The sequence below is a fragment of the Myxine glutinosa genome, chromosome 10 (genome assembly GCF_964187855.1).
Source record: "Myxine glutinosa chromosome 10, kmMyxGlut1.1, whole genome shotgun sequence".
Lineage (NCBI taxonomy): Eukaryota > Metazoa > Chordata > Myxini > Myxiniformes > Myxinidae > Myxine > Myxine glutinosa.
The window spans coordinates 73,791,674-73,817,584 of record NC_136270.1 but is presented as its reverse complement, the minus strand read 5'-3'; the positions used below and the strand labels follow the sequence as shown (position 1 = coordinate 73,817,584).

General features: G+C 42.0%; 3 protein-coding genes across 4 annotated transcripts in view; 1 reads left to right on the top strand and 2 right to left on the bottom strand.

Annotated features, from left to right (window-relative positions):
• The window catches only part of LOC137414026 (insulin-like growth factor 2 mRNA-binding protein 1), an 82,556-nt gene extending 78,679 nt beyond the window's left edge, over positions 1-3,877 (bottom strand). Inside the window, exon 1 of one of the 2 annotated variants that reach the window (XM_078785774.1) lies at positions 3,505-3,877. The gene's annotated coding sequence lies outside the window, so the exon portion shown is untranslated. The remainder of the gene's footprint in view (positions 1-3,504) is intronic. The other variant, XM_078785773.1, reaches the window with a different exon arrangement.
• The window catches only part of MOB4 (MOB family member 4, phocein), a 456,882-nt gene that overhangs the window by 332,517 nt on the left and 98,454 nt on the right, over positions 1-25,911 (top strand). The gene's annotated exons all lie outside the window — the stretch shown is intronic.
• Positions 7,408-25,911, bottom strand: part of LOC137434086 (insulin-like growth factor 2 mRNA-binding protein 2) — a 54,411-nt gene continuing 35,907 nt past the window's right edge. Inside the window, exons 6-15 of the mRNA XM_068126745.2 lie at positions 25,027-25,093; positions 23,846-23,992; positions 23,584-23,700; positions 22,212-22,346; positions 20,030-20,149; positions 17,709-17,844; positions 15,655-15,770; positions 11,800-12,081; positions 8,120-8,181; positions 7,408-7,901 (exon numbers count right to left, since the gene is read on the bottom strand). Of these exons, the coding sequence (XP_067982846.1) occupies positions 7,891-7,901; positions 8,120-8,181; positions 11,800-12,081; positions 15,655-15,770; positions 17,709-17,844; positions 20,030-20,149; positions 22,212-22,346; positions 23,584-23,700; positions 23,846-23,992; positions 25,027-25,093 (1,193 nt within the window). The 3' untranslated portion in view covers positions 7,408-7,890. The remainder of the gene's footprint in view (positions 7,902-8,119; positions 8,182-11,799; positions 12,082-15,654; positions 15,771-17,708; positions 17,845-20,029; positions 20,150-22,211; positions 22,347-23,583; positions 23,701-23,845; positions 23,993-25,026; positions 25,094-25,911) is intronic.

Genomic DNA, 25,911 nt, shown 5'->3' with positions numbered 1-25,911 from the left:
GAAAATAAAAAGAAATGGAATTGACAAAATGATTGACACCATAGACTAAATATTTGGTAGCACAGCTTTTGGACAAAATAACTGCAGTCAAGAGCTTCCTCGAGCCATGAATGAGTTTCCTACACCTCTCTACTGGCAGTTTGGCCCACTCTTCTTGTGCAAGCTGCTCCTATTCTCCCAACTGCTATTTTCAGATCTCCCCACAGGTGTTCAATGGGATTTAGATCTGTACTCATTGCTGGCCACTTCAGAAGTCCAGCGTTTTGTCTTGAATCATTCCTGGGAGCTTTTTGAAGTGTGTTTGGGGTCATAGTCCAACTGCACGACCAATGACCTTCGACAGAGACCCAGCTTTCTGACACTGGGTTGAACATTGCGCTCCAAAATGTCTTGGTAATCTCCTGATTTCATGATGCCATGCACACATTCAAGGCACCCAGTGCCAGAAGCAGCACAGCAACCTCAAAACATCACTGAACCTCCTCCATGTTTAACTGTAGGGAAAGTGTTCTTTTCTTTGAAGGCTTCATTTTGTTTTCTGTAAACATAGAGATGATGTGCTTTACCAAAAATCTTTAATTTGGTCTCATCTGTCCACAGGACATTATCCCAGAAGGATTTTGGTTTGTTCAGGTGTGTTTTGGCAAACTCCAGTCTGGCTTTCTCAGCAGTGGGGTCCTCCTGGGTCTCTTACCATCAAACCCCCTTTCATCGAGTTGGCGACGGATGGTGCGAGGTGAAGCTGCAATCTTCGATCAAGTTTTCTCTTGCGGCCACGTCCAGGGAGGTTGGCTACAGTGCCATGGGTCTTAAACTTCCTGACAACGTTGCGTACTGTGGACACAGGAACATCAAGGTCTCTGGAGATGGACTTGTAGCCTTGATATTGTCCATGCATGGCTACAATCTTGTGTCTGACCTCATCAGACAATTCCCTGGTTTTTTTTCTTTTCTCCATGCTCATTGCGGTACACACAGGGGTCGAAATTAGACGGCAAAAGCCGGCGTGCCCAAGCTATTTGCCGTGCTGCCCCCGAACTTTTCATGATCACGACGGCAGAGTTGCAGTGCCATTTTTCTTCAGTTGCTGCTGTGCCCTTGTCAATAAAGCATAATAATAGAGACCACAAGTATGAATAAAGTAATGATGAAAACAACAAACTGACTTCGTCGGCTTTCGTTTTCTCAGTGCATGTCGGAACATTAGCGTAGTAAGCATATACATTGTCTAGGCTACCTCGTTTCCCGTTCTCTTACTGAATACAGAATGTTGATTCCAGGCAGAGGACATCCCCATCACCTCTGTGAGAGTCAGTGTTGAGGTTGCTGCTCTTGCCCTGAAGGCACAACTGGAAACTCCAGGCACTCATGTACAGAAGTTTGAGAGGGTAGTGCAGGAAGCCAACACTGACTGACACTGAGGATGGGGACAATCAGACCAAGAGGCTGAAGTACAGAGATCTGGAGCTTTATGGTCCTAGAGTACCATCTGTTGAGGAGTTTCAGGCTGGACCCTTGAAAATTGTAGTTGACAAAGTGATTGATTGTTTGGACAAGAGATTTAACGAATTCTATGAGAATGAGGTCCTGATTGCGTTTGAGGTGTTTGACCCCAGCAACATGCCAAAGGGCAAGGACACCCTTGCTGCCTATGGCAATGCCAAAGTCACTTACCTTAGCAATCACTTTCAGCAAATCATTGAAAGAAATGGTTGTGATCCAAGTCAAATACAAAGAGAATGGCTGTCCTTGAAGCTTGACATCAGCAGAAATCATAGAGAGGAGTCCAATTTCCTAGGTCTATGGAAGACCATTCTGACAGAAAAGGGCCACAAATACCCTAATATACTTCATCTGGTGCAGATCTGCCTTGTGTGCCCAGTGGCCACATCACATGTAGAGAGGCAGTTCTCAGCAGTGAAGCGTAGTCTTGGGGATTGGAGGCTAAAACTGGGGTTGGGTATGCAGGAACACCTTCTGCGCATCAGCACAGAAGGGCCCGACCCCGACAACTTTGATCCTACACGTAGTTGCCAGGTGGCATTCTATGAGTGCATTTAGATGTAGGCCTGATACTACGCCCTCTCCCCCAAGGGTGATTGAATTGTAATCATGTACACCTGACTCAAGACTGAGTCAGTATTGAGTAAAGATGATGTCTGATGATGATGATGAAAAAAGTTCAACTCTGTCAAACAAAAGTTAAACTTTGTTACATGGACATGATGACAATGCAGTTCTGACTGAGTTGAGTTGAGAGAAATCAAATCTGAAACTGTTATTGAGATTCAAATTCTAAAAATACATTATTAAAAAGTTTAAGTTGATTTACTTGTTCTGTCAAACAAAGGTTAAACTTTGTTACATGGCCATGATGACAATGCAGTTCTGAGTTGAGTTGAGTTTTCTGAAACTGTTTATATTCTAAAAATACATTATCAAAAAGTTTAAGTTGATTTACTTGTTCTGTCAGTAACATTTCCCTGCCTGTTTAATTTACCGACACACTTTGCCTTTGTGCCCACAAGAATAATTCTAGATTGCCTTGGTGCCCCCCAAACCCAAAAGAAAATGCCTTGGTGCCCCCCAAACCCAAAAGAAACTGCCTTGGTGCCCCAAAAAATTTGAAGTCATCAAAGGCAAACATTGCTGTGCCCTCCCTACAGAGTAATTCGACCCCTGCACACAGTGACACAAAACAGCCGATTGACTCCTTTTCTTCATTCAAACTGTTAGAATGAGTGATTTTTATATGGCAGACACCTGCAACTCACCATAGGTGAGTTAAATTCCAAAGTAAAGGAGAATCACCTGCTGGAAATCTAATTATTTCTAACAACTTCTAAAAGGTGCCAATAATATTGTCCGGGCCATTTCAGGATTTCAGTGTGGAATAAGCCAGGATTTAGTAATTTTTTCAGCTATTTTGTTTTGTTCCACTGCAAACCAAAGAAATACAAATGTGGATACCAAAATATTTTTTAATTTTAACAATATTCTGGAAGAAATGGTCCATTATTTGAAAAAAATGCAAAGGTGCCAATATTTTTGGCCACGACTGTATATATAGGGGTACATACACCCATTCTACACAGATGATGGATACACATTTATATACATATTCTGCAGATGGGTATACACAGGGGTACACCCATTCTGCACAGATGGGTATACACATGGGTACACCCATATAGGGTTAAGGCAGTATGATGTTGGGTATGTGTCATCCTGCTTGACTGCAATTTGTCATTTCTACATTAAAAACTAGAACGGCACTCAGTCGTGCACATACCTCCGCCAGGCTGAACAGTTTATGTTTTGTATCCCACTGATAGGCCAGATCTGGATCCGGATCTGAACCAAAATCTAATCACTTGTTCTCGTCACCAAACCAACTCATCCACCTCGTTGTCACAACATGGAAATATCATGCTATAGTATAGTTTTGCTATCTATATATATATATATATATATATAAAACAGTTTGTGTGTGCGTAATGTTACCGATAGACTCCTAAACGGAGAGGCTCACGTACTTGATATTTGGCACAGACATGGCCATTGAGCCTGGGATGAACATGGCTGACCTAAAAATTTATTTCATATGTTTTTACCATATTTTTATCTCAGCGCGAAATATTATGACCGGAATCTGACCGGAAGCAGAGCAGCGCGCTGATTCGCTCAGAGCGATCACGTGATGTTCGTTGCCGCCATTAACTCATTTACGCGTTCGCACGTATTTCAGAGCGATTGCGTTTTTGCCGGGTACTTCTGCATGATTAGCATTTAGCATGATTTAGCATGTTTCACATAGATTTGTTTTCAGCGAGCAGAAGTACCCGGCATTGTACGAATAATATATCGATAGTGCCGTGAAGGGCGGAGTGATGCCGCTGTGGGAGGGACTGAGCAAGGTCGCTGTGGGCGGGACCGAGCGAGATCGCTGTGGGCGGGGCCGAGCGAGGCAGCTATGGGCGGGGCCGAGAGCGGTTGCTGTGGGCGGGGACGAGCGAGGTCTGCGTTAGTGCGTTGCTGTTGTCGTTGCCTGGTATAAAAAGATGGTGCTTGATGCTCTCTGCGTCAAGATACGGACTTGATGTCCGTATCTTTACAACAGACATTCCAATGATGATGATAAATGTAATACCACTCAAGGAAGGCCCACAACTCAAGAGAGTGGAAAAAAACAATAAAATGAACAAAAATACGGGGAAGGAGAAGCAACCACTCAGAAGAATGACAGAAAATCATTTCCCTTAAATGTACCGTGTTCACCAACTAGCACGACCAGATACAGGACACCAAAATAATTTCCCTTACACATATCGTGTCCACCAACCAGCAAGACCATACCACTTACCTCTGGATCAAACTGTATTGCAAATATTCAAACGGTTTTTACATGCTGCCGTCTCCTCGCAACCAATGAAATTTTTCAAAAATATTGTAGCTTCACTTTTCACGGAGTATGAGCGTTCTATATATTTTCAATTCAGTACGCCCGACTCGCTCACGTACTTGATTTGTGGCATAGACATGGCCATTGGGCCTTCACGGTGTAATTTGTGCGAGGCTTTTGTCCGAGTGAGCTTGAGTCGAGAGGGCGAATGTACGGGTCTCCCTTCACCCCCCCCCCCCCCCCCCGGCAACGCCGGTACTGGAGGGTGTCCCTCACCCTCCCCTCCCCCCTTCCCTCCCTGGCCCCTCCCTCCTCACCCATCCCCCCCTCTTCTCCCCTCCCCCCCGTTCCCCTCCCCTCCCCTCCGTTCCCCTCCCCTCCCCTCCGTTCCCCTCCCCTCCCCCCCGTTCCCCTCCCTTCCCCTCCCAGCAATGCCGGGTACTTCTGCTAGTAGTATATAGTTTTGGCCCAATCTCTCAATGGTAAAGAATCACTTAAAAATTATCATATTTAGATCTTCACCAAAATTAAATCAATTCTTCCTTTTCACAAACCCAACCTGTCCGCCAAGTTTCGTCCAAATATGTGCACAACTTTTTGAGATATCCTGTTCACAGAAATAGACAGGGGTGAAAATAACCTGCATTCACCTTCGGTGGCAGAGGACCCACATATCTAGAAAGAGGTTCTTTCTGGAACTCTGGCCAATTAACTTACTTCCAATTACAAGGAGTCATGAAATAACTTTTCAGTTGACATCAAATTCTTCCTTTTCTCCAACGTTTTCTTCTCTATCAGTTGAGTTTCGATCCAAATCACTCCACCTTGGACATGCTGCTGACCAGAAATGTTTTTTTTCAGTCCTGCTCCCTCTATTTAAACAGGGTTTGTACAGGTCATGTAAATCCTGGAATTTAACAAAACACTTCCAGGCCTGGAAGATCATGGAATTTCACCGACGCTCATGGAAAATCCTGGAAATTGAGAGCGAGAGTGTTTTCTGTTGTTTCAGAATAAAACAATTGTGTACGAACAAGAATTCGAGAATCATTCACAAGTCTTTCATTCTGTACTCGGAACACAATTTCCCATTGACACAATGCGAAAATGCAGCTCACGACAGGCTCAACCAATGATTCTCATGTATGGCCAGGGTTTGATATCTGCTCTGCTTTGTTCTTATCAGGCCTTCTGTATTCTCCAGCCCACCACATTGTAATGCTAAACAGTTACCTAATCTGGTATTCAACTGAAGCAGGATTATGGTCGACTTTGGATCTTTAATTTGTATCATCTCGCTGATGTGTCTTGAGGTAGGGGTTGAGTAAAATATGCCTGTGGGGTCATGGAATTTCAGATACCCAAAAGGGTATGAACCCTGTTAAACCCTCTGACCCTCATCAATTCTTCAAGGATGCACACTCTTCCAGCAAATCATTCCATGTTAAACAAAAAAACAAAAAACAATCCTGACTTTTTGATCACCTCCATTCCTTTGTTCCTCTTTTCTCTCACGTGTCCAATCCCACTCTTCCCTCCAAGGTTTCATGGTGGCAATACACCAACTCTCATCCTTCTTTACCTGTAAATTTTTTTTTTTTTACCTCCTTGAACCATTCCTTATTCAAGCCTTCTTACTCGCAAGTTAGCAAGTCCTCTTTTTTTTCTCTTGCTTGTTACATCCACCTGTTTGTTGTCCCACTCTCTCAACATTGCCTTTCCTCCCTCTGTGAATACTTGAATTACGATTTTACAAGGAATTACAAGGAAGGTTTTTCAGACCTTCCTACTATTCCACGAGGCTTTTGAGCAGAGATGTTGCGTATAAAATAGCCCTGTGAGTGACAGTTATTTCCCCATGGATTCAAAGAAGTTTTTTTAATTAATTACCTGAATTTGAGCGAAACACCCCTTTTCAGGAGCGGAGCCAGATGAGGAGCCAAACCCCATGATACCTTAATTTTCTGATGTATCATACTAAATTTGGTCCATATCGGTCATATAGTTTGTGAGGAAAATGTTTTCGTGAATAAGATGGATTAGGGGAGGGAGCCCGCCCCCTTTCCAGGAGAGATATGGCCATGGGGAGCACAACTTAAGATTCGGGCATGGCCCTGATGCCTCGTGGCGAGTTTGGTCTGGATCTGTCTGGCAGTTTGAGAAGATTTTTGAACAGAATACCAACATTTGGGGCAACTCCCCCAACCCCCTTTCACCTCCGCCTTTGGAGCGCAACCCCACGAGACCTTGCTGTCCTGAGGTATCATACCAAATTTGGTCCATATCGATCGGGTTAAGATATTTTATTCAAATGTTAACAGAAATAAATACGTATGGACAGACACTAGGACCCAATCCGAGGTCATTTCAGGGAAATAACCTAAAAATAAAACATGTTTGCCGAATTACATGTGCCGACAGTAGGCTATTCAAAGATTGCAGATTTTGCCATATTGGAAGGATAAAACGGAAATTTTGCCCCGATCTGACAAATGTTTTTTTAAAACTCATACGACCTTGTGGAGGCTCAAAAATAAGAGGGTTACAATGTTGAACAAAACGAGCACGACTCTTCAACGTCACAACTTTGACCGATATGCCTCTGCCCACAATATTACATCATTATAATACAGTACCAAGTTTGATTTAAATCCATCCAGTGGTTCTCAAGTATCACATTTTTACCTGACACGACCTCTGATCTTTAACACCGATATCTAATCAGTTCACTTTGCATCAGAATATATACCTATAACAAGTTTGGTCAAAATCCTATCACTGGTTCATAAGTTAGCTTAGCAAGAAATGTTTTGCCTGATGGGACCTCAGACCTAATAATCGAATTCGTTAATCTTTAAATAATTATACAGTGCATACTTGCACCAAGTTTGACTTGGTATCCTTCAGCCGTTCTTAAGTTATTGCGGTAACAAAAACCTATCAGACAACCTGAAAGCACAATGCCTCCGGCGACTTTGTCAGTAGAGGCATAAAAAGGCTGGGGCTGAGGCATAAAAAAACACCGATTTACTTGCAAACAAGCACTGACAGCAATCAAATAAGCATTTCTCGGGAAGAAAGTTCTGGAAACAACAATATTTTTTCTTCTTTTTTTTAATGGAATCATGCTAAAGAAATCACCAGCCTCAAGACAAGCTTTCACAATTCCTACACTTGTAAATGTCATTCACATAGCAAGTTTGCATATCTGCACAATAGTCAGACTCCTATAAAAGGCTACCTCCAAAAATGCCAAGAAGATACAACATCAAGTAAATACAAAGCAAAGCAACAACAATGTTCGTTTTTTCTCTTTTTCCTATTACAATATGGAATTCAACCGGCAGACTATTACATGAAGAGATGTCATCAATGTGGTGATGTAATTTTAAAAAATTAAAAAACAAAACAAAAAAAAACCCGACAGATGAGGGAGGAAATCTCCAAATATGCATTCCTTTCTTCTCAATCCTTAATCAATGGACTCATCAGAAACGGCCTGCAAAGTAGGTTGACATGATACATTTCAACCCTGGATCGTTACAACAGCTAAACAACTGGTATAGTGTGAGAAATATTTACATAAATGGATATCCAAAGTAAATAATCACTCAATTACCTGCATACTGAAAAGTTTGAGCAAAACCTTAAGATTAAAAAGAAAGGTTAACGTCAAAATTAATTTGAGCGGTGAAAGCGTAATTTGGCATTACTCACGTGGAGAAAAGGAACGGGATCGAGATCTGTAGCGACCTCTGTAGTAAGGAGACGGTGTGCGCCTGTGAAATAAGCATGACAAACACATGTAAGAGAGCAAATCCTGTCGTTAGAAACCAGAGTGTGTTAACCAGAATGTGCTATTAATTCTACAATGGGTCAAAAAAAGTCCTTCGCAAAGGGTAGATAGTGACCTTCTGTAAAGGTTATGGCCATTTTGGGTTATACTTTAACCTCAACACCAAATACTATTTTAAACGAAATGATTATATGAACTACTATTGTCTGACTGTTTGCCTGTGCTTGCACCTGCTGGATGTGCACAAGGGGTTAACGGAGGACACCATTGCACTGAGGTATGGCGTCGGAACGAGAAACGACTTTTTTGATTCACCAAACTGTCAGTTATACCACGTTGAGATATTGATGCCACACTCACCACATATCAGCTGCTAAAAGACCATCAGAAGTTCAAAATTTAAGCAACTAAAGGTAAACTATTGGCCATATAACATTCACCAGATATTTTAGCCAAAGCCAAATGGCTATCAACAGTCAACGCTTCCATAAGAGCGATTATGATTGCTTCTTGTCCAACTTAGAAATGGTTAAAAATGACAAAGTTAAAATAAAATAAACTAGAACAACCCTCTTCTACGTCGACCAATATGCCTCCACCCACATTATTACGTCCTCATACATACTTGGACCAAGTTTCATTTAAATCCCTTCAGCTGTTCTCAAGTATCACATTTTTACCTGACATTACCTTCGACCTCAATGCAGAAATCTAATCAGTTCATCTTTGGATCATAACATATACTTGTACCAAGTTTGGTCAAAATCCCATCACTGGTTCACAAGTTAGCTCAGCAACATAATTTTTACCCAGCTTCTTTTTTCTTCTTTTTTGTACACAAGATCGAGGCTCGTGTAAGAGCTAACATTAATGCCAAAAAAAAAAAACTGACACGAGACAAAATAAAGGGAGCGGGGGAAGCACACAAGTACAACATTTGAGAGCAGGGACATCGGGAGATCTGTGGGAGGGAGAGGGCTTGGGGGTATGAGGCGTGAGAAAGAGGTGGGGTGGGGTGGGAGAGGTAAAAAAAACACATGGACACAGCTAGGACTTCCAGGAAAGAAATTGGTATTTCAGAAAAGTGGATCTGGGGTAAATTAACGGGGGTAGAAAAGATCAAGGTTTTGGATGGGGGAAGATAAGAGATGGTGGTGAACAGCTGTTTTAAAGACCTGGAGGGAGGCGTGGGATTGAAGAGAGTGAGGGAGTTTGTTCCAGAGGTGGGAGAAAAGGGGAGTGAAAGAGTGAAGGTGAGCAGAGAGTCTTGATTTTGGCAATTTCACCAGAAGAGGGTTGCTGGGAGATCTTTTGCGACCTGTAAGAGTATTTGGTGGACAGAGCATAGACAGGGCTGGGGGGGCTAGGCCAGAGAGGAGTCGGTGGAAGACAGAAAAACCACCAACCTGCCTGCGGTGAGTGAGTGAAAGGCCCTCAGAGTTAGCTTCATCGCAGGAGATTCCAACGATTCTGAAAGCTTTGGTTTCAACAGCGTGAAGCCAAACTAGGTGCGAGGCACGAGCACCAGCCCAGAGGGGAGAGCAGTATTCCATTGAGCTGCGGATGAAAGCCTTGCATGTGGTGAGCTCAGGTGTGCCAAGGAAGGACTTCGCACGACGGAGGATGCCCAGTCAGCGACTGGCTTTGGAGGCCAGCTTGGAACTGTGGTTTTCCCAGGAAAGATCATGGCAGATTGTGAGACCCAAGAGCTTGAGTGACAGAACTTCTTGGAGAGGATTGTTGAGAAAGTAGATTGGAGGGTTGTCCAGTCAGTCTTTCCGGAGAGACATAATGAGAGTGTGAGATTTGTCAGGATTGAAAGACATGTTCCACTTGTTTGACCAATCTGATTTTGTCCAGGTCTGCAGAGTGAGAAGGCTGCAGACTACCGATCTGAGGGATGAGGTATGGAGCAGCAGAGAGTGGAGTCATCAGCAAAGAGATAGAGTATTTTCCAGAGAGTCAATCTTGTTTTCCATCGATGGTAATCTTGACCCCATAATCTAATCTGACCTTTGGCCTCTTCACCCTATAATCAGGTGACCTTCTGACTTCTTGACCCCATAATCTAATCCATTTATCTTTACATCAATAGACATACATGAAACGAGTTTGATTTAGTTCCCTTTGCTGTTCTTAAGTTATTGCGGTAACAAAAACCTATCACAGACTCTGACCTTGGACCTCCTAAACCCAAAATCAAATCAGTTAATCTTTGCATCATAATATACTAGGGAGATACCCGTGCTAAGCACGGGTGGGAGGCCAGAAGCAAACAGGCAATGCAGATACGGCGAATGCGAAAGCATGAAACCAATAAATTCCACATTCCTGTAGCACCTTCAGTCGCACATCAGACATGGACAGCAAGTTCGTGAAGGACTTCCATGAAAAACGTACCCGTTCGCAAACAAACGGGTACGTTCACGTATAGAAACATCGATCGTGGGACCGTGGCGAATCTGCATATGGCGATCCGCGAAGTTCACGTTCAGAAAGTAGAAACCATCACGGCATGTCATCATTCACTTGAACTCGATATCTCTTTTTTCATTCCAAACAACACAACTCCAATTAATCACAAAATAAACTTTTAACAACATTGTTAATGTTTCCTTCATTGTAAAAACTACCAAATCAACAGTTAAAAGGATTTTGAGCCGATAGCTGTTACGGCCTTGGCAAAATTGATGGAGACAGCGATCTGTTAGCGTATTCACCGCCCAAATAGCCATGTGGAATTCTCTCATGTGGAGATTAAATGTCGTTTGAACTTTGGCCGAGGTCATTATTTACTTTTAATGATGTTTATATACGAATGATGTTTATATTGGTTTTGGGTCGTCCTTTCCGCATATCTCGTGGGATTGTAAGTTGGAGAGACGGCCGTGATGGCGGGGAGCGAGGGGGTTGGAATTCTCTCAAGCAGGGATTCAACCCGTGTCCTTATAAAAGGTCTTTGTCCGAGGTCACCGAGTCCGATCGGTGCAGCCGTTTGTGCGGCACCCGGGGAAAAAACATCGTCCCAATGAAAACATCGTCACAATGAACGTTATGTGAACGCGAATGTTATGCAGGAGTCCAAACCTGAGAATGCTGGAGACTAAAGCTGAAATTGGGAAAACTAAATAGCCTATTTTACTCCTGGAGATCCCAGGATTATCCACCCAAAATATTGTTGCGATCAGTTCAGCAGTTTTTACGGTACCTTTGAACGGACAGACAGACAGACAGACAGACGGATGGACATTTGGTGAATTAAAGTAAGATACATCTACCAATTTTGGTCAAAATCCCATCACAAGTTTACAAGTTATCACGTTAACAGGATTTTCACCTAACATTACCTCTGACCTTCAACCTTGTGACCTCAAAAGCTAATGAGTTCATCTTTACATCATTATACATACCTGTGCCAAGTTTGACTTGGGTCCCTTCAGCCATTCTCAAGTTATCGCGGTAACAAAAACCTATCACAGACGGGTAGCCAGACAGACAACCCGAAAACAATGCCTCCGACAACTTCAGCAGCAGAGGCATAAAAACTGCTGTTTCTTTCTCTGCACAAACAAGGAAACGTGACAGAAAATAGTTGAATCACCTGTAACTATCCATACGGTAATTGTAGTCATCGTAGCGGCCAGGACCTCTCTCAAACTCCCTGTCATATCCTCTGTTGTAATCTGGGTCGTTCCTCCTGTCAGGGCCACGGTCAATCATCCTGTCAAGCATTCTGGCAAGGCCACGGTCAAATCCCCTGTTGGGGCCACGATCAGGTCCCCTGTCCCGATCATTGCTCCTGTCATAGCCACGGTCAAATCCCCTGTCATAGCCACGGTCGAAGTTGGACTCACGGTAAGCATCACCACGGTATCGTCTTGTGCTGCAATCAGGAAGACAAACATCACATCAAGCAAGTTTATCTGCCTATTGCACACAATATAAGCAAAGGTTTTGAGTAATCACCAATCAGCCCCACCATGGAACATTTCTACAACGACGTTGAGTTTTTATTCACAAAGAGCTGGTCTTAAAAAGTTGATGATCCATGCAAGATATTTCTTTGATATATTGCTCAAGATAAGTAGAATCCAGATGTTACGTCCTGTTACTACCCTTTTCAGCCCAAACAAATATGGTGCAGCTGTGAAAGGAAGACCTTCGCTCTGGAAAATGTCCAATCAGTTTAAATGTTACCCATAGACGGTAAAAAAAAAATTTTTTTTTTTTTGTTAACATCATGATGCACCAGTTGTGAAAAGAGCTTTCATTCTTAACTTAGGATCTTCCTGCTCATCATGTTCGCAGCTGAAATTGCTTCGGCTTGTGATGTGGCCACATTCACAAATTGGTCACTGCAAATTTACTCTGATAATATAATTAATGTTGAAGTACTTTCACAAATTGGTCACTGCAAATTTACTCTTTGATAATATAATTAATGTTGAAGTACTTGGTGCACATTAAATGCTTTATTGGCAAATGCAATAAATACTGAATTGAAGTCGATGGTGCACCATCACAAATACCCATGCGTCCCACTTAAAGCGAAGTTGAAAGAAAGTTCCACCAGCATTGACCCAATATCAAATTGAATTTAAATTCCACAACCCCCCCCCCCCCACCACCTATTTTGACCCCTAATAAATCACTACATATTCATGCGTCCCCCAATGTTGATTACATATACAAAATTTCATTACAAGTTCTGCTCCTGCTTTTAGCTCTTAAACGAGCCTCGACAAAAAAAAAAAAGTTGTTTAAAAATGTGCCCGTAATTTTGCACATTTCGCGATTTCACCTTCAGACTCCACCGCAAGGGGTGGGGCCAAAATAATACTGCTCTTGCACCTTTTTGCCATGTGGTGATAATTACCAAGTTTGGTGAATTTCTGCCCAACCATTTCGGAGGATATAGTGTGATGGGCAAGACAGACGGAGTCAACTACAATATCCCACCCCACCCACCCCGGTTTTTTTTCCAAAAAGTGTGGGTATAATAAATCAATTGTAAATAAAGATTGTTGAAAACATGGGTGGTACTTGTATCGTGTCGAGCAATGTACGTGGATCTATCCCTACTGCAGCGGTCAGTAATGTAATGAAGCAAGAACCTTCGAGTCCAGAGTTAGAATTTGTGTGAGTAAGGTTGGATTCCGAGTCTTTGAAAGAGTCCCGAGTTCGAGTCCACAATAGGTTTCCCCATAATTTCTTCACAGATTAAAGATCAAATTGTCATTCGAGCAATGTTTTTAAAATCATCTCATCAGATGCTTAGTATCAACATCCTCTCATACGGCTTCATTTCACACCGACAATCACACCACACCTCCACTGTCCAGCATTGTTACATCAAAACTGTCAAACTCGAACTGATCTTGAAACAGATCTTTCTCCGGTTTTGTTTGTCAGTTTTGGCTGGCTCTCTCCTGCCCTTCTGAATATTCTGTGCCCTCTGTTCGTTCTCGTTTGACGAGCTGCAAGCGGTATACTGGTGACTGTTTTCCTGGTCCATCAACACCCTTCTAAAAGAGCAATGATGCAGAACAGGTACATTAAAATGCAAAATGTTTTGCACAAAACATATACAGTCACGTGAAAAAGTAAGTACACCCCATGTAAAGTTTGACTTTTTCAACATACAACTATTTGATCTTCATTTCAACAATATTGAGAGATAAAGGTGATATAATATAACAAATATCATGAAACATTTACATTTTGTAGTCCATTGTATAATTTAAATAAACATAAATGCAAATTTCGCATGTGGAAAAAGTAAGTACACCCCAACATTTATCACTTCTTCAAATACCTAAAATTTGAATCAGGTGCACCAGCTCAGGTGCAAATGATTAGAACATCGTCAGAGAGGATATTGCAGGAACCTGCCTTATTTAAACCTCCAACATTTCGTTTGGTTTGCTCTTTGTTGTTGGAAGTGTGCGGCGTCACCATGCCTCAATCAAAAGAGCTCTCTGAGGCCTTCAGAAAGAAGGTTATAGATGCATACGAGTCTGTGAAGGGATTTAAAAAGATGTCCAAACAATTTGAAACCAATCATTCGACTGTCCGGAAGATCATCTACAAGTGGAGAAGATTCCAAGCAACTGCCAACTTATTCAGGCCAGGCCGCCCCAGCAAGTTCAGCCCGAGAGCAGACCGCAAGATGCTGAAAGAAGTCTCTAAGAACCCCAGAATGTCATCACAGGACCTGCAGGTTGATGTCAAAGTGCATGAGTCTACCATTAGAAAGACGCTGCACAAATTTGATCTACATGGGGGGTGTGCCAGGAGGAAACCTTTGCTGTCCAGAAAGAACATCAGGGCAAGACTAAAGTTTGCCAATGAACACCTAGGCAAAGACCAGCACTTCTGGAACAATGTGTTCTGGACAGATGAGTCAAAGGTAGAGCTATTTGGCCACAGTACCAGAAGACATGTTTGGAGAAAACCAAAGACAGCATTTGACCACAAGAACCTGATACCAGCTGTAAAGCATGGTGGTGGAAATATTATGGTTTGGGGCAGCTTTGCCCTCACCATTATAGAATCCACTATGAATTCGTTTTTGCACCAGAGGGTGCTTGAGGATAATGTGAGGCCATCTGTCGGAAAGTTGAAGCTCAACCGAAGGTGGACCTTGCAACATGACAATGACCCTAAATATACCAGTAAATCCACCAAGGAATGGCTGAAAAGAAAGAAATGGAGGGTTCTGGAATGGCCAAGTCAAAGCCCGGATCTAAATCCCATCGAGATGTTGTGGGGGGATTTGAAACGAGCTGTGCATGCAAGAAACCCCTCGAACATCGCACAGTTGAAAGAATTCTGCATGGAGGATGTGCAAAAATTTCTCCCAGTCGATGACAGAGACTGGTAGACAGTTGTAAGAAATGCCTACTTGAGGTTGTTTCTGTCTCAGGGGGCAATACCACTTGTTAGAGCCAAGGGTGTACTTACTTTTTCCACATGCGAAATTTCCATTTTTGTTTATTTAAATTATACAATGGACTACAAAATGTAAATGTTTCATGATATTTGTTATATTATATCACCTTTATCTATCAATATTGTTGAAATGAAGATCAAATAGCTGTACGTTGAAATATGTTGAAAAAGGTAAAACATTACATGGGGTGTACTTACTTTTTCACGTGACTGTATTCTTTGCAAAAGATGAGCCATCAATTTGTTATCAATCAATCATGCAATCGTGAAGACTTTTGGAGGAAATGTTGCTTGGTACAGACCGAGTTCGTTGCCGGAATCTCAAGAAACTGGGTATCACATTAAAGTCTGAGTTCTCGTGTTAAGAGTCTGGTTCCAGAAAAACAGTGACTCAAACCAGAGTATGAGTGCTGCATTCGAGCTCGATATCACTGCAATAAACTCATTTATAGCTCAACAAAACTTTGCGGTTCGATGAGGACCCACGAAACTGGGAGGTACGTACTATAGAGCACGGTCCGTGTACATGCCAGGCGAGGGTGTGCGGGAACGCCTGCTGATGGGGAAATCCACACGCATGTTTCTGCCATCTAACTCCGTGCCATTAGCCCGCTCCATGGCCTGCAAGCAGATGGTACACATACCACGCTGTCAAATTCTGCATGAAAAAGCATGAGCTGGATTACCAAGTCCAGCCTGTCAGCTCACCTTTTCTCAATTGTTCTACTGTTCTCACTCGTTGAATCTCTCTCATCGTCCAATACAATTCTTCCTTTCAAGTCTTCAAAAGTGGACAGCCACCTCATCCACTGCACAATTATGACCTTTTCTTCATAGCGAAATCGGATATGCCACCACTAAAGCTGTCAGTCTACTATTTTCTGTAGGTTCTAACAATCTGAGATTAGCAAAACCACAACATATGCAATTGTTCAATTGGACCACAAGCTGACACCTGTAAACAAGTACTAATCAAGCTGAATGTCTGCTTTCAGAAATGAAGGCTCCACATTGCTGCCTCTTCTACGTTTTTCCTTTTTATTTCCTGCTGACAGAAAGCCAAGCTATAGCTGTTTGACTTTGGAACCACAAAAGTGCAGATGGTCTGTACACAAGAAAATGCACCTTAAGAAGAAAACATTCGTAGCATTTGCAATTGAAAAATAAACTAGAGAGGTTCCAGGGAACCTGAACTCAACTGGTCGATATCAATATGGTTAGAATAAGCATAATAATAGAACCACAAACTACATAGCTTATATGTGCCAAAAAATATGACAAAAATGGATTTTCACTATGGCCGCCCTGCGGCACCCATTTTTGGGCGTGCAACACCCAAATGCAATCCCAAACTAGTTTATGTCTTAAAGATGCTGCATGACAAGTTTCATCAAATTTAATCAATATTTGTGACTTTTAGAGCATAGACGCCGAATTGTTTAGAGACAGACAGACAGACGACAGACACTGGGTGTCGACAAAAACTCAGGTGGACATAGTCCAGTTGAGTTAAAAATGGAAATTGAATATCAGATTTAAAAGATTTGGAAATTGAATATCGGATTTAAAAGACTTACAAATTGAATATTGTATTTAAAGTATTTTGCAAGTAGAAAATGCAAGAGAAGGAAAATAAAACATAAGGGCAATACCCCTGGTGCTCACCTGGTGGAATAAACAGTATACTGCACTCACTAAAGGTATTTTAAACCAACTTCAATGATTGCTAGAAGACAGGGCAGCATGTAGAAGCAAACTAACATAATCATGAAACTTCAAACAAACAAACAAAATAAATACCTATATTGGGCCCCCTCGCCCCCTCCCCACACCCCGTAAACCTCCTCAGACCTCAATTTCTCTAATGCCTTGAACAAACATTGGTACATCACGGGTGATGAAGGTTGTGGTGAAGCTTCATCAAAATTGCATGTGTAGTTTCTGAGAAGAAAGCAAATACCTATTTTGTGGGTCAAACCTGGACCCACTTTGACACCCTTAGACTTCGATTTTCTTCATGCCGTGAACAAAAGTCGGTACATTACGGGTGATGAAGGTTGTGGTATAGTTTCATCGAAATAGTGTGTGTAGTTTCAGAGGAAAAAACAAATTCATATTTTGAGGGGGGGGGGGGGGGGGGGTCAAACCTGGATCTATTTTGACCCCCAGTTAAACCCTCTTAGATCCCGATTTTTTTTATGTCGTGAACAAATTTTAGTCACAACACAACAACAAATATCATTTGTGCCAAGTTTGGCCACAATCCCTTCAGCGGTTTCGGAGAAGAAGTTGCAAGTGTTTACGGACGGACTGACTGATGGATGGATGGATGGATGGATGGATGGATGGATGACGCGCCATCGCATAAGCTCCCCTGAACTTCATTCCAGGTGAGCTAAAAACTGAAGTAGGTGCTCTCTCATCCCTGTATCAGTAAATTTCCAAAATAAATACGATAATTACTGCAATCAAAATCAAAATCTGACACGTTAATCCTGTTACATCAATCTGATGAAAACTTTGAGAATTTCTACAGTTTGTACGGTTTGATGTACTCACAATGGCGGCACCAATGTCCTGTAGAGACAGCTCACTCATGAGTCCGTACAGTGAACCCAAGGCGCTGCAAGTCTCCTCCACACTACCTGTCAGGGTCACCAACTGTTCCGGTGCATAGTCATTCATGTCTTCCAATCTGAGAACCATACAGTGGAATATGTGGCACATTATACCTGGTAGATCAAGGCAGAGACAAACTTGGCGACAACCTCCCCACTGCACTTCAAACAAGTACCCAACACCACATGCTAAACCACTCAGTGGGTGACATGCATTTTACTTTTCAAAACGAGCTGGGAAAAAAAAAAGTAAATTGCAGAAGCAATAGCAGACCTGAGTGGAAATACTTGTCACATTCTTGAGCAAATTGAGTTCAAACCAGGAACTGTCTACAGTATGGTAACAAGCCGTCTGTAATAATTTTGCATAGACTTAATTCGTGACAAGTACTTCTTCCAATCGGGTCTTCAATTTTATCTTGTAAATATTGTTACATTTGTGGGGGTAGATGATGGAATACCATAGTAAAGGCAGGATCGCATAGGTATAGCATGGACCATGAACACATAGGAGACATCTCGATGTATTAAGTAGGGAAACCGGAGCTTATGTTGTATATGTGTCTTCCTTCACACGAGGGGTGAAGCTATGGTAATTAGATAGGGGTTAAGATTAGTTTTCCCCCAGTGTATGATTGCCCTCGGTGGTTTTTCCCTCGTTTTTACAATTACAACAAGGCCGGCAATAAAAACCCTCGAACAACAACAACCGCCCATTAACCAACCATAACCGGCATAATTGCCGACACAAGCCCGAACATTCTCGATAGACAACTACTCCCCGCCTCCAAAAGTTCGTAACTGGCAGGCCACGCCCCGAGCTTCGTCATTGGTCGTGGAGACATGGGACGATTCAACGGAGCTCGGGCATTGGACAGCGTGATGTGAGAGCGAGCAGGTTTGGGAAGGAGGAAGAATAGTCTCTCTCTCTGGCTTTCGTCTTGGGCAGTCGCCTTAGTCTCGAGTGCGCTTGTGAAGAGCACGTTTCGGGGCTTGGTGAACTTTTGCAACGTTGGAGGAGGGGGTGTTGTTTGACTGTGGTGTTTTTTGGGGGAGCTGGAGCCGTGTTGCGTTTTGGTGGCAGTGGAGAGCGAAAGAGGACCAGCCAAACAAATTGCCTCACATTTGTGGCGATGGGGAGAGCAACTCCACGCCATCTTGTGCGCTTCCCGCGTGGTGACTTTTGGGATTCGACGACCACCAGGATCCTAAAGGTCATTTCTGGACGCAAAGTTGAGTGCCGGCCGGCTTAAAACATTTTACTTTATTTTATCTGTCCCCTTGTTTGTTTGAGTCTGCTTGTGGAGGTACCTCAATTAGAATTGTAGGTTTACCTCAGCATTAGTTTGATTCCTTGATTTATTTTCATTAAATTGTGTTGCATTTCATTTGTTGTGTCGTGTGCGTTTATTTGTTTGTGGGTCCGAGAATATACCCGTGTGGCTTCCGTCCAGATAAGCACCTCGCCGCCTTCGCCCAGCGTGCACCAGAAAAAATACTGCCAATTTTCGGGGTGCTGCATCGAGAGTAAAAAACGATCAGTCATTCATCACCCAGTGGTCTTAACCGCCGGGTGACATGACAATATTTTCAAGCATTTGTTTTTACGTTATTCTTTCGTGGTCGAACCGTAGCACCGAGAAGCCCCAAGATTTAGTTGTCGGTACTTCAGGAATCTGGGCACAGTTTTAAGCTACAACAACTTTGGCCTTGACAACAGTTTTGAGGCCAGCAAAGGCCACTACAGAGTGCATATCGGGATGTGGGGTCTGGCAGTGCCATAGTCAGCCCACATGCAAAAGGTAACAACAGCGAGGCTGATAACTCCACAGCTTTTCAATGCCCCAACCACGTCCTGAAACACCACAGCTTTTCAATGCCCCAAACATGTCCTGAAAACAGCACTGGGAAAAGCTCACCCAGCCAGGCAGCATCAGGTAGTAGCCAGGCAGTGTCACCCAAACAAGTCATCCACCTTTTTGAGATAGCGTTTGATATTTGAGATATTAGAATTTGAGTGATCGGCGTATAAATAAGTCAAGCACGCCGCCCGATCAGCAATGGACACTCCAAATTGAGCTAGGTATAGGTGCAAATAGGTCCTTGATCCCACTCGCCGATGTGAGCACTAACACCGGTAGTCCGGATTGGGAATTGAACCCTGGTCTCAATCTCGACCACAACAAATATTAACATATAATATTTCAAATGCAAGACGGTTTTGTTCTGCCTGTTTGAATACTTGGCTGCAAAGACACTTGCCGAGCAATGAAGACCTTCGCTCTAGATTCTTGCTCCACCACCTTGAGGTTGCGTCCAGCCTTGCCAATCAAGTGTCCAACTAAACTTGTGTGGACAAGCATCTTCAGCTCCACATCACCACTGTTGCATTTTTAGGACATGGAAAGGAATTAGAGGTTATACAGATCAGCCAGTCATGGCAAAGAATAAACCAATGAGTACAAATATTAATATGGGTTAAATCAAGTGTCCAAGTACAAATAAAAGCCTCTACATGGGACAAAAGCCCTCATTAATACAATACATTTTCAGCTTTACAGAATTTCATTTCAAGCAGATTCTCATTTCATTTTGGTCTCCCACCAATATTTGGCCTCATATGCAACAATGCTATCCTCATTACATATGAAAATGCAACTTACCCCATAGTTCCCAATATTGATAAACCTTTTTAATTAATTGTATACTCGTAATACCATTGTGTTTAACACCAATTTTCAAAAGATTATAAACAATATTTAAACCAAAATTTCACAATCGACACATAAATTTGATGTAACTAGAAGAGTCACAACTCTGTTCCTTGAAGTCATGCTTGGTTATAAATGCCAATGAGTGATTCAATGTTGTAGTGCCTTTCTCTGATTTGGTCTGACCATACATCCACAATGTTTTAGATTATCACTCAATCAATATACATACAAACTGCACTTGCATTACAAAATAGTGACTCACACAAGCGATCACAACCACAAAAAAATAACTAGAACGACATTTAGGAGAACACACCTCCGCGTGGCTGAACAGTCGACATTCTGCATCCCACCGACAGGCCGGATATGCATCCTGACCTGAACCAAAATCAAATTGGCTAGTTCTTGTCACCTACCCAACTCACTCCTCCACCAAGTTTTGTCATATTTTGTCCACAACTTGACATCGTGCCATAATCTAGTTTTTTGCCCCATCTCTCATGGTAAAGAATCACCAAAATAAAAATAATTTAAAAAAATCATCATATCCAAATCCTCACCTTCACCAAAATCGAATTAATTAGTCCTCGTCACACACCCAACTTGTCCACAAAGTCTCATCTGAATCCATCCATTGTACTGTACTGTATATCGTTTTTGGCTCCATCTCAATGGCAAAAAATCATTTAAAAAATAATTGCATCCGGATTCGGATCTTCACCAAAATCTAACCAATTCTTCCTTGTCACACACCCAACCTGTCCACCAAATTTCGTCCGAATCCTCCACAACCTTTTGAGATATATTGCTCATAGACAAACAGACAAACATACAGTGGTGGAAATATAACCTCTGGCCACCTTCGGTAACAGAGGTCATGCGAAGGGCACTCGGTCAAGCACATACATCCGTCAGGCTGAACAGTTTATGTTTTGTATCCCACTGATAGGCCGGATCTGGATTTGGACCTGAACCAAAATGTAATCGGCTTGTTCTTGTGACCTAACCATCTCACCCACCCAGTTTAGTCACAAGTCATCCATAACTTTTTTTAAATATCATGTTATATAATCGCTTTTCGCCCGAACCCTCAATGGTGAAGAATCACTTACAAATTAAATAATTCTTGTATCTGAATCCATATTCAGATCTTCACCAAAATCAAATCGATTAGTCATTGTCACACACAAAACCTCTCCATCAGGTTTCGTCCAAATCCTTTTTGAGATATCGTGCTGTCGGTTTTAGCCCTATCACTATATAGTGAAGAATCACTTATTTAAAATAAAATAAAAACTTTTTTTTTAAAATTTTTAAAAAGAAAGAAAAGATTCTCGCATCCAAATACATATTCAGATCTTCACCTAAATCGAATAGATTAGTCCTCGTCACATACACTACATCTCTGCCAAATTTCGTCCGAATCCGTCCACAACTGAGATATTTTGTTCACAGACAGACAAACAAACAAAACAGAGAGACAGACATGGGTGAAAACGTAACCTCCATCCACCTTTGGTGGCAGAGGTAAAAATGACCAAATGTGGACTTGCGAGATTCAAGTTGCCTTTTGGATACTGATGTGTTCCAATTAATTTTCCTTCCAGAACATCTGAGTCAATGCTGTTCAAATAATAAGCATGAGACCTTTCAGAGAACAGTATGACAAAATGAAAGCATGCAACAAAGTTCCCAACATCACGACACGTGAAAATGGTTGCGAGATATACAAGCCAGTCCTGTTCGCTTCCCTGCGGAGCAACTCCAAGATGCGGCGACAGGCCACCGTACAATCTTTCACCGTCGCCTGGATAGTAATGGTCTTCTCATTCAGCAAACCGAAAAGATTCCTGTCAATGTCAATCCTAACAACACAAATTAACAAAAATGACAACCTGCTCCACAGGATTAATTCAATGACACCAAGTCACCTGTGCAATAAAAAAACAACAACTGGAGTTCATAGAACACGTTACCCCACAGTTTAACTATATACTTTAATTTAAATAAAACAATGATTTTAAAGATCGTTAAGAACAATTTCGGAAGCTTAGCCCAATTGAAACAGTCTTGTACACCACCCTCATTTAACATGTCCAAGTACTGGTAAATGGAAGGATTTTGGAAGTGCAAAGTAGGTGATTTGTGTTCTACAGTGTTAAAGTATACAATTCAATTTAAATAAAATAAAGATTTAAAAATTCAAATAAATTAATTAATTCTGGGAATTTACCGCTGCTGACGCAGTGTCGATTGCTTCAACCTAACATGTTCATTGTCCCTTCATTAGTGGGACAACAATGTCCCTTCATTAGTTATTCGTGCCTGTTGTTTGTGTCCTTTACGACATCCTTAAAAGCACCAAGTTTCCTGTTTGGAATGATTTTCAATTTTGTTTGACTGCCAGACAGGCAGCCAGAGTAAAAAATTATCTCTCTTCTGTGCGTATGCGATCGGGATGAATGCAGAGATAGAGTATGGATGAACGGCAGGTATGTCTTCCAATTCATGTTCAAAATATAACATGCCATTTAAATAAGTTGTTCCTCGATCATAAACTACCATTTACAGATGGACATGAACCAATTGCTTCAGTCTGCTTTTCGCTTCGCATGTGCATGTGTAAGGCAAAAACACAAAAAAAACAAATTTAAATGACAAAACTAAGTTATTTTGTTCAGATGAGAAAAATATATATATATTTTTTTTAAATGGATAGTCAGTGATACATTTAGGCCCTTAGGGAGAAGGAACAAGCAGATGCATCAGGAATTTTTGTATTTCTTTTTAGGGAAATAAATCAACAATTAATTGATAGATAAATCTATACATTATATACTGTTTGCAAAAACAAAGTGGAATTTTCAAATGCACCTCCAACCCCATGTGTACACTACGTAGATGGCTGAAAAAGCACATGCATGTGTGCTGCCTGTGTGTCCCTTCATTTGTTCATTTCTCTGTCCTCCCTTGTATGGCAACTAACTGCATTTGCTCCATCGGTGTCAAAGACACCCTATTTCATTGAGCTCTTCCCGAGCCCCTATCTCTGTAAAAATCTTTCAAATAAAAAAAGCATTGATAGGTCTCCCCGAAACCAACCTGGAACGAGTTTCCTGTGAAATGCTCCTGATGGTACTTCCCTGCTTTCCAAAAACGATACCCAGCAGTCTAGCTGGCACGAGCAAGCGAAGGGGCAGACGTGGGACTTCATCACTCCTGAAAGTAGTCAGATTTAAAAAAAAAATTCTTTAAAAAATATAAAAACTCAAACGCAATGTTCAACCTCTAATTGACACTTATCGGTCCAACCAACAACCATGCAAAGCTCCAAACCCAACTCTGCCCTACCCAAGCAACTTACCTCCCCCAAGTACGCGACTGCTTTGAACGGGTGGGCTGCTCTTCCTTCTGCTCACTGCTGGGAGCAGACTCATCAGCGACAAAGGAAGCCAAAAAGCGTTCGCCTTGACCCTCCTCCACTTCCTCAGAGTTGAGTTTATCCATGGCCCTATGACACAGTAATCTTCATGAATCACACCGTAGGTACGAGGGCATGAGATATATGAACTATTGACATTCACAATTCACACAAGAAATGATCACATTACATACAAGCATCCAAAGAAGCCAGAGGGATCCGAGGATGGAGCATCTATACTTTACCAAATGAGTCATTTAAAAACTCCCCATCCAGCTCACCCAGAACACAAACCACGAACAAGAGCCGACTTCTCAGTTAGGATTGCGAAAATAAATATCATCACATTCCCAGGATTTGCCACATGGCAAAGGAGGTTTTTATTGTCTTGAAGACATGAAATGATGAAAATACTGTTGTCTCGCTTCAAAACATGTGTTAATAGTAATAAGAGTTCCCTTAGAAAGAACTTCAACATGGGAGGCGGCGGCCATTAGGCCCATCCAAGTCTGCGCCAAAGTTGACAACATATGGTTTTTTTTGTCATTGCTCCATCCGTTTTTTAATGTTGAGTATTGAGTATGGATGCAGCATGTACCATTTTTCTTATCTTTGCTTCGACTTGACTGGGATTCAAATTACCGACCTCCCAAACTTAGAGCAAACACCAACTATGAAGCCACAAAGTCTGGTTTTAAAAAGTGTTCATGAGGCATCAAATGAAAAAGAAAACGGCAATCTTCTTTTGTGTACCATTTTTCAGCGAAAACACGAGAAACATCTGAGGGTAGTGGGGAGGGGGAGGGTCCTGGGGTGGGGAGGAGGGAGAGGGGCGGGGATAGTGGGGTGGGGAGGAGAGTGAGGGGCGGGGATACTTCAACTCGATCAAACATTGGAAGAACCCAATGATCTTCGAGAGCTTACAGAGATAGTCAATACGAAGTACGTGAAGAAAAACGAGCAATTTATGTGTGGAGCAATTCCTCAAAACAAGCTTGCATGGATGTTTTATATACAACCATTAAAAAGTAGCAAGAAATTGAATTTGCCCAAGTGTCAGTCTCATTGAAAACAAATACTGTACAAAACTAAATGAGAACTCGGAATGCATCTTTTCCACTCACCGCTGAGCCTCCAACTTGGTTTCGTATGTCACGTTAACAGCAATTGAACCGTCGTCCTCAATATCAACTGCAGGATAGAAAATAATGGAGACAAGTACAAAGAGGTGAGATGCATTAACCTGTGCAAATGAAATAGAGGCTAACTAACCTAGCAACTTCCCTCAGATATTGGAAACTAACAGACAAGACTGAAACTAAACTTCAATGTCGGCTTTCAGGATTTTGCGCGACCATGCAATAACTTAACCAACAACAAAAAACAAAGTGTTTCACGAGAAAAATAATTTTATTAAAGGAAAAAGACAAACTGCTTCCAAATGGACATTTTGGGGGACAACAGGGACATATGGCATGAATTCCTTTTTTTTAAATATATCAACGGTTAAAGAGTATGGCCAGCACTATATTTCCTGAAGCATGCAATGTTGACGTTTTTAATTTTTTTAACCCAGAGCGAAGCCGATGGCGTGCCATCGAAAATCCCTACACTTCCCACCAAAAGCAAAATTCAAGGATGGCAAGACGTTCCAAAAGGAATGACCCAATATCAAATTTTGAGTTTAAAAGTCTTACCCTATTTTGACCCCAGTGACCCTAAAGTCCCACCCACGGCGGCATGACCAAATCCAACACATATTTCATCCATCCCCCAATGTTGATGGCATATACAAAATGTAACTTAACTATGCATAAGTTTAACTATGCACGAGTAGAAAATATTAAAAAATGTGCCCAGGAGGTTTTCGTATTTCCGTCGTCAGAAGCACATGCCGTGGCAAATTTGGGTGTTATTCACTTATTCGTATATACTGATTCATTTCTGAACCCATTTCATCCAGATGGTGTTTGGCCATTGGCCAACACCTGTGTTCATTCACGTTATTA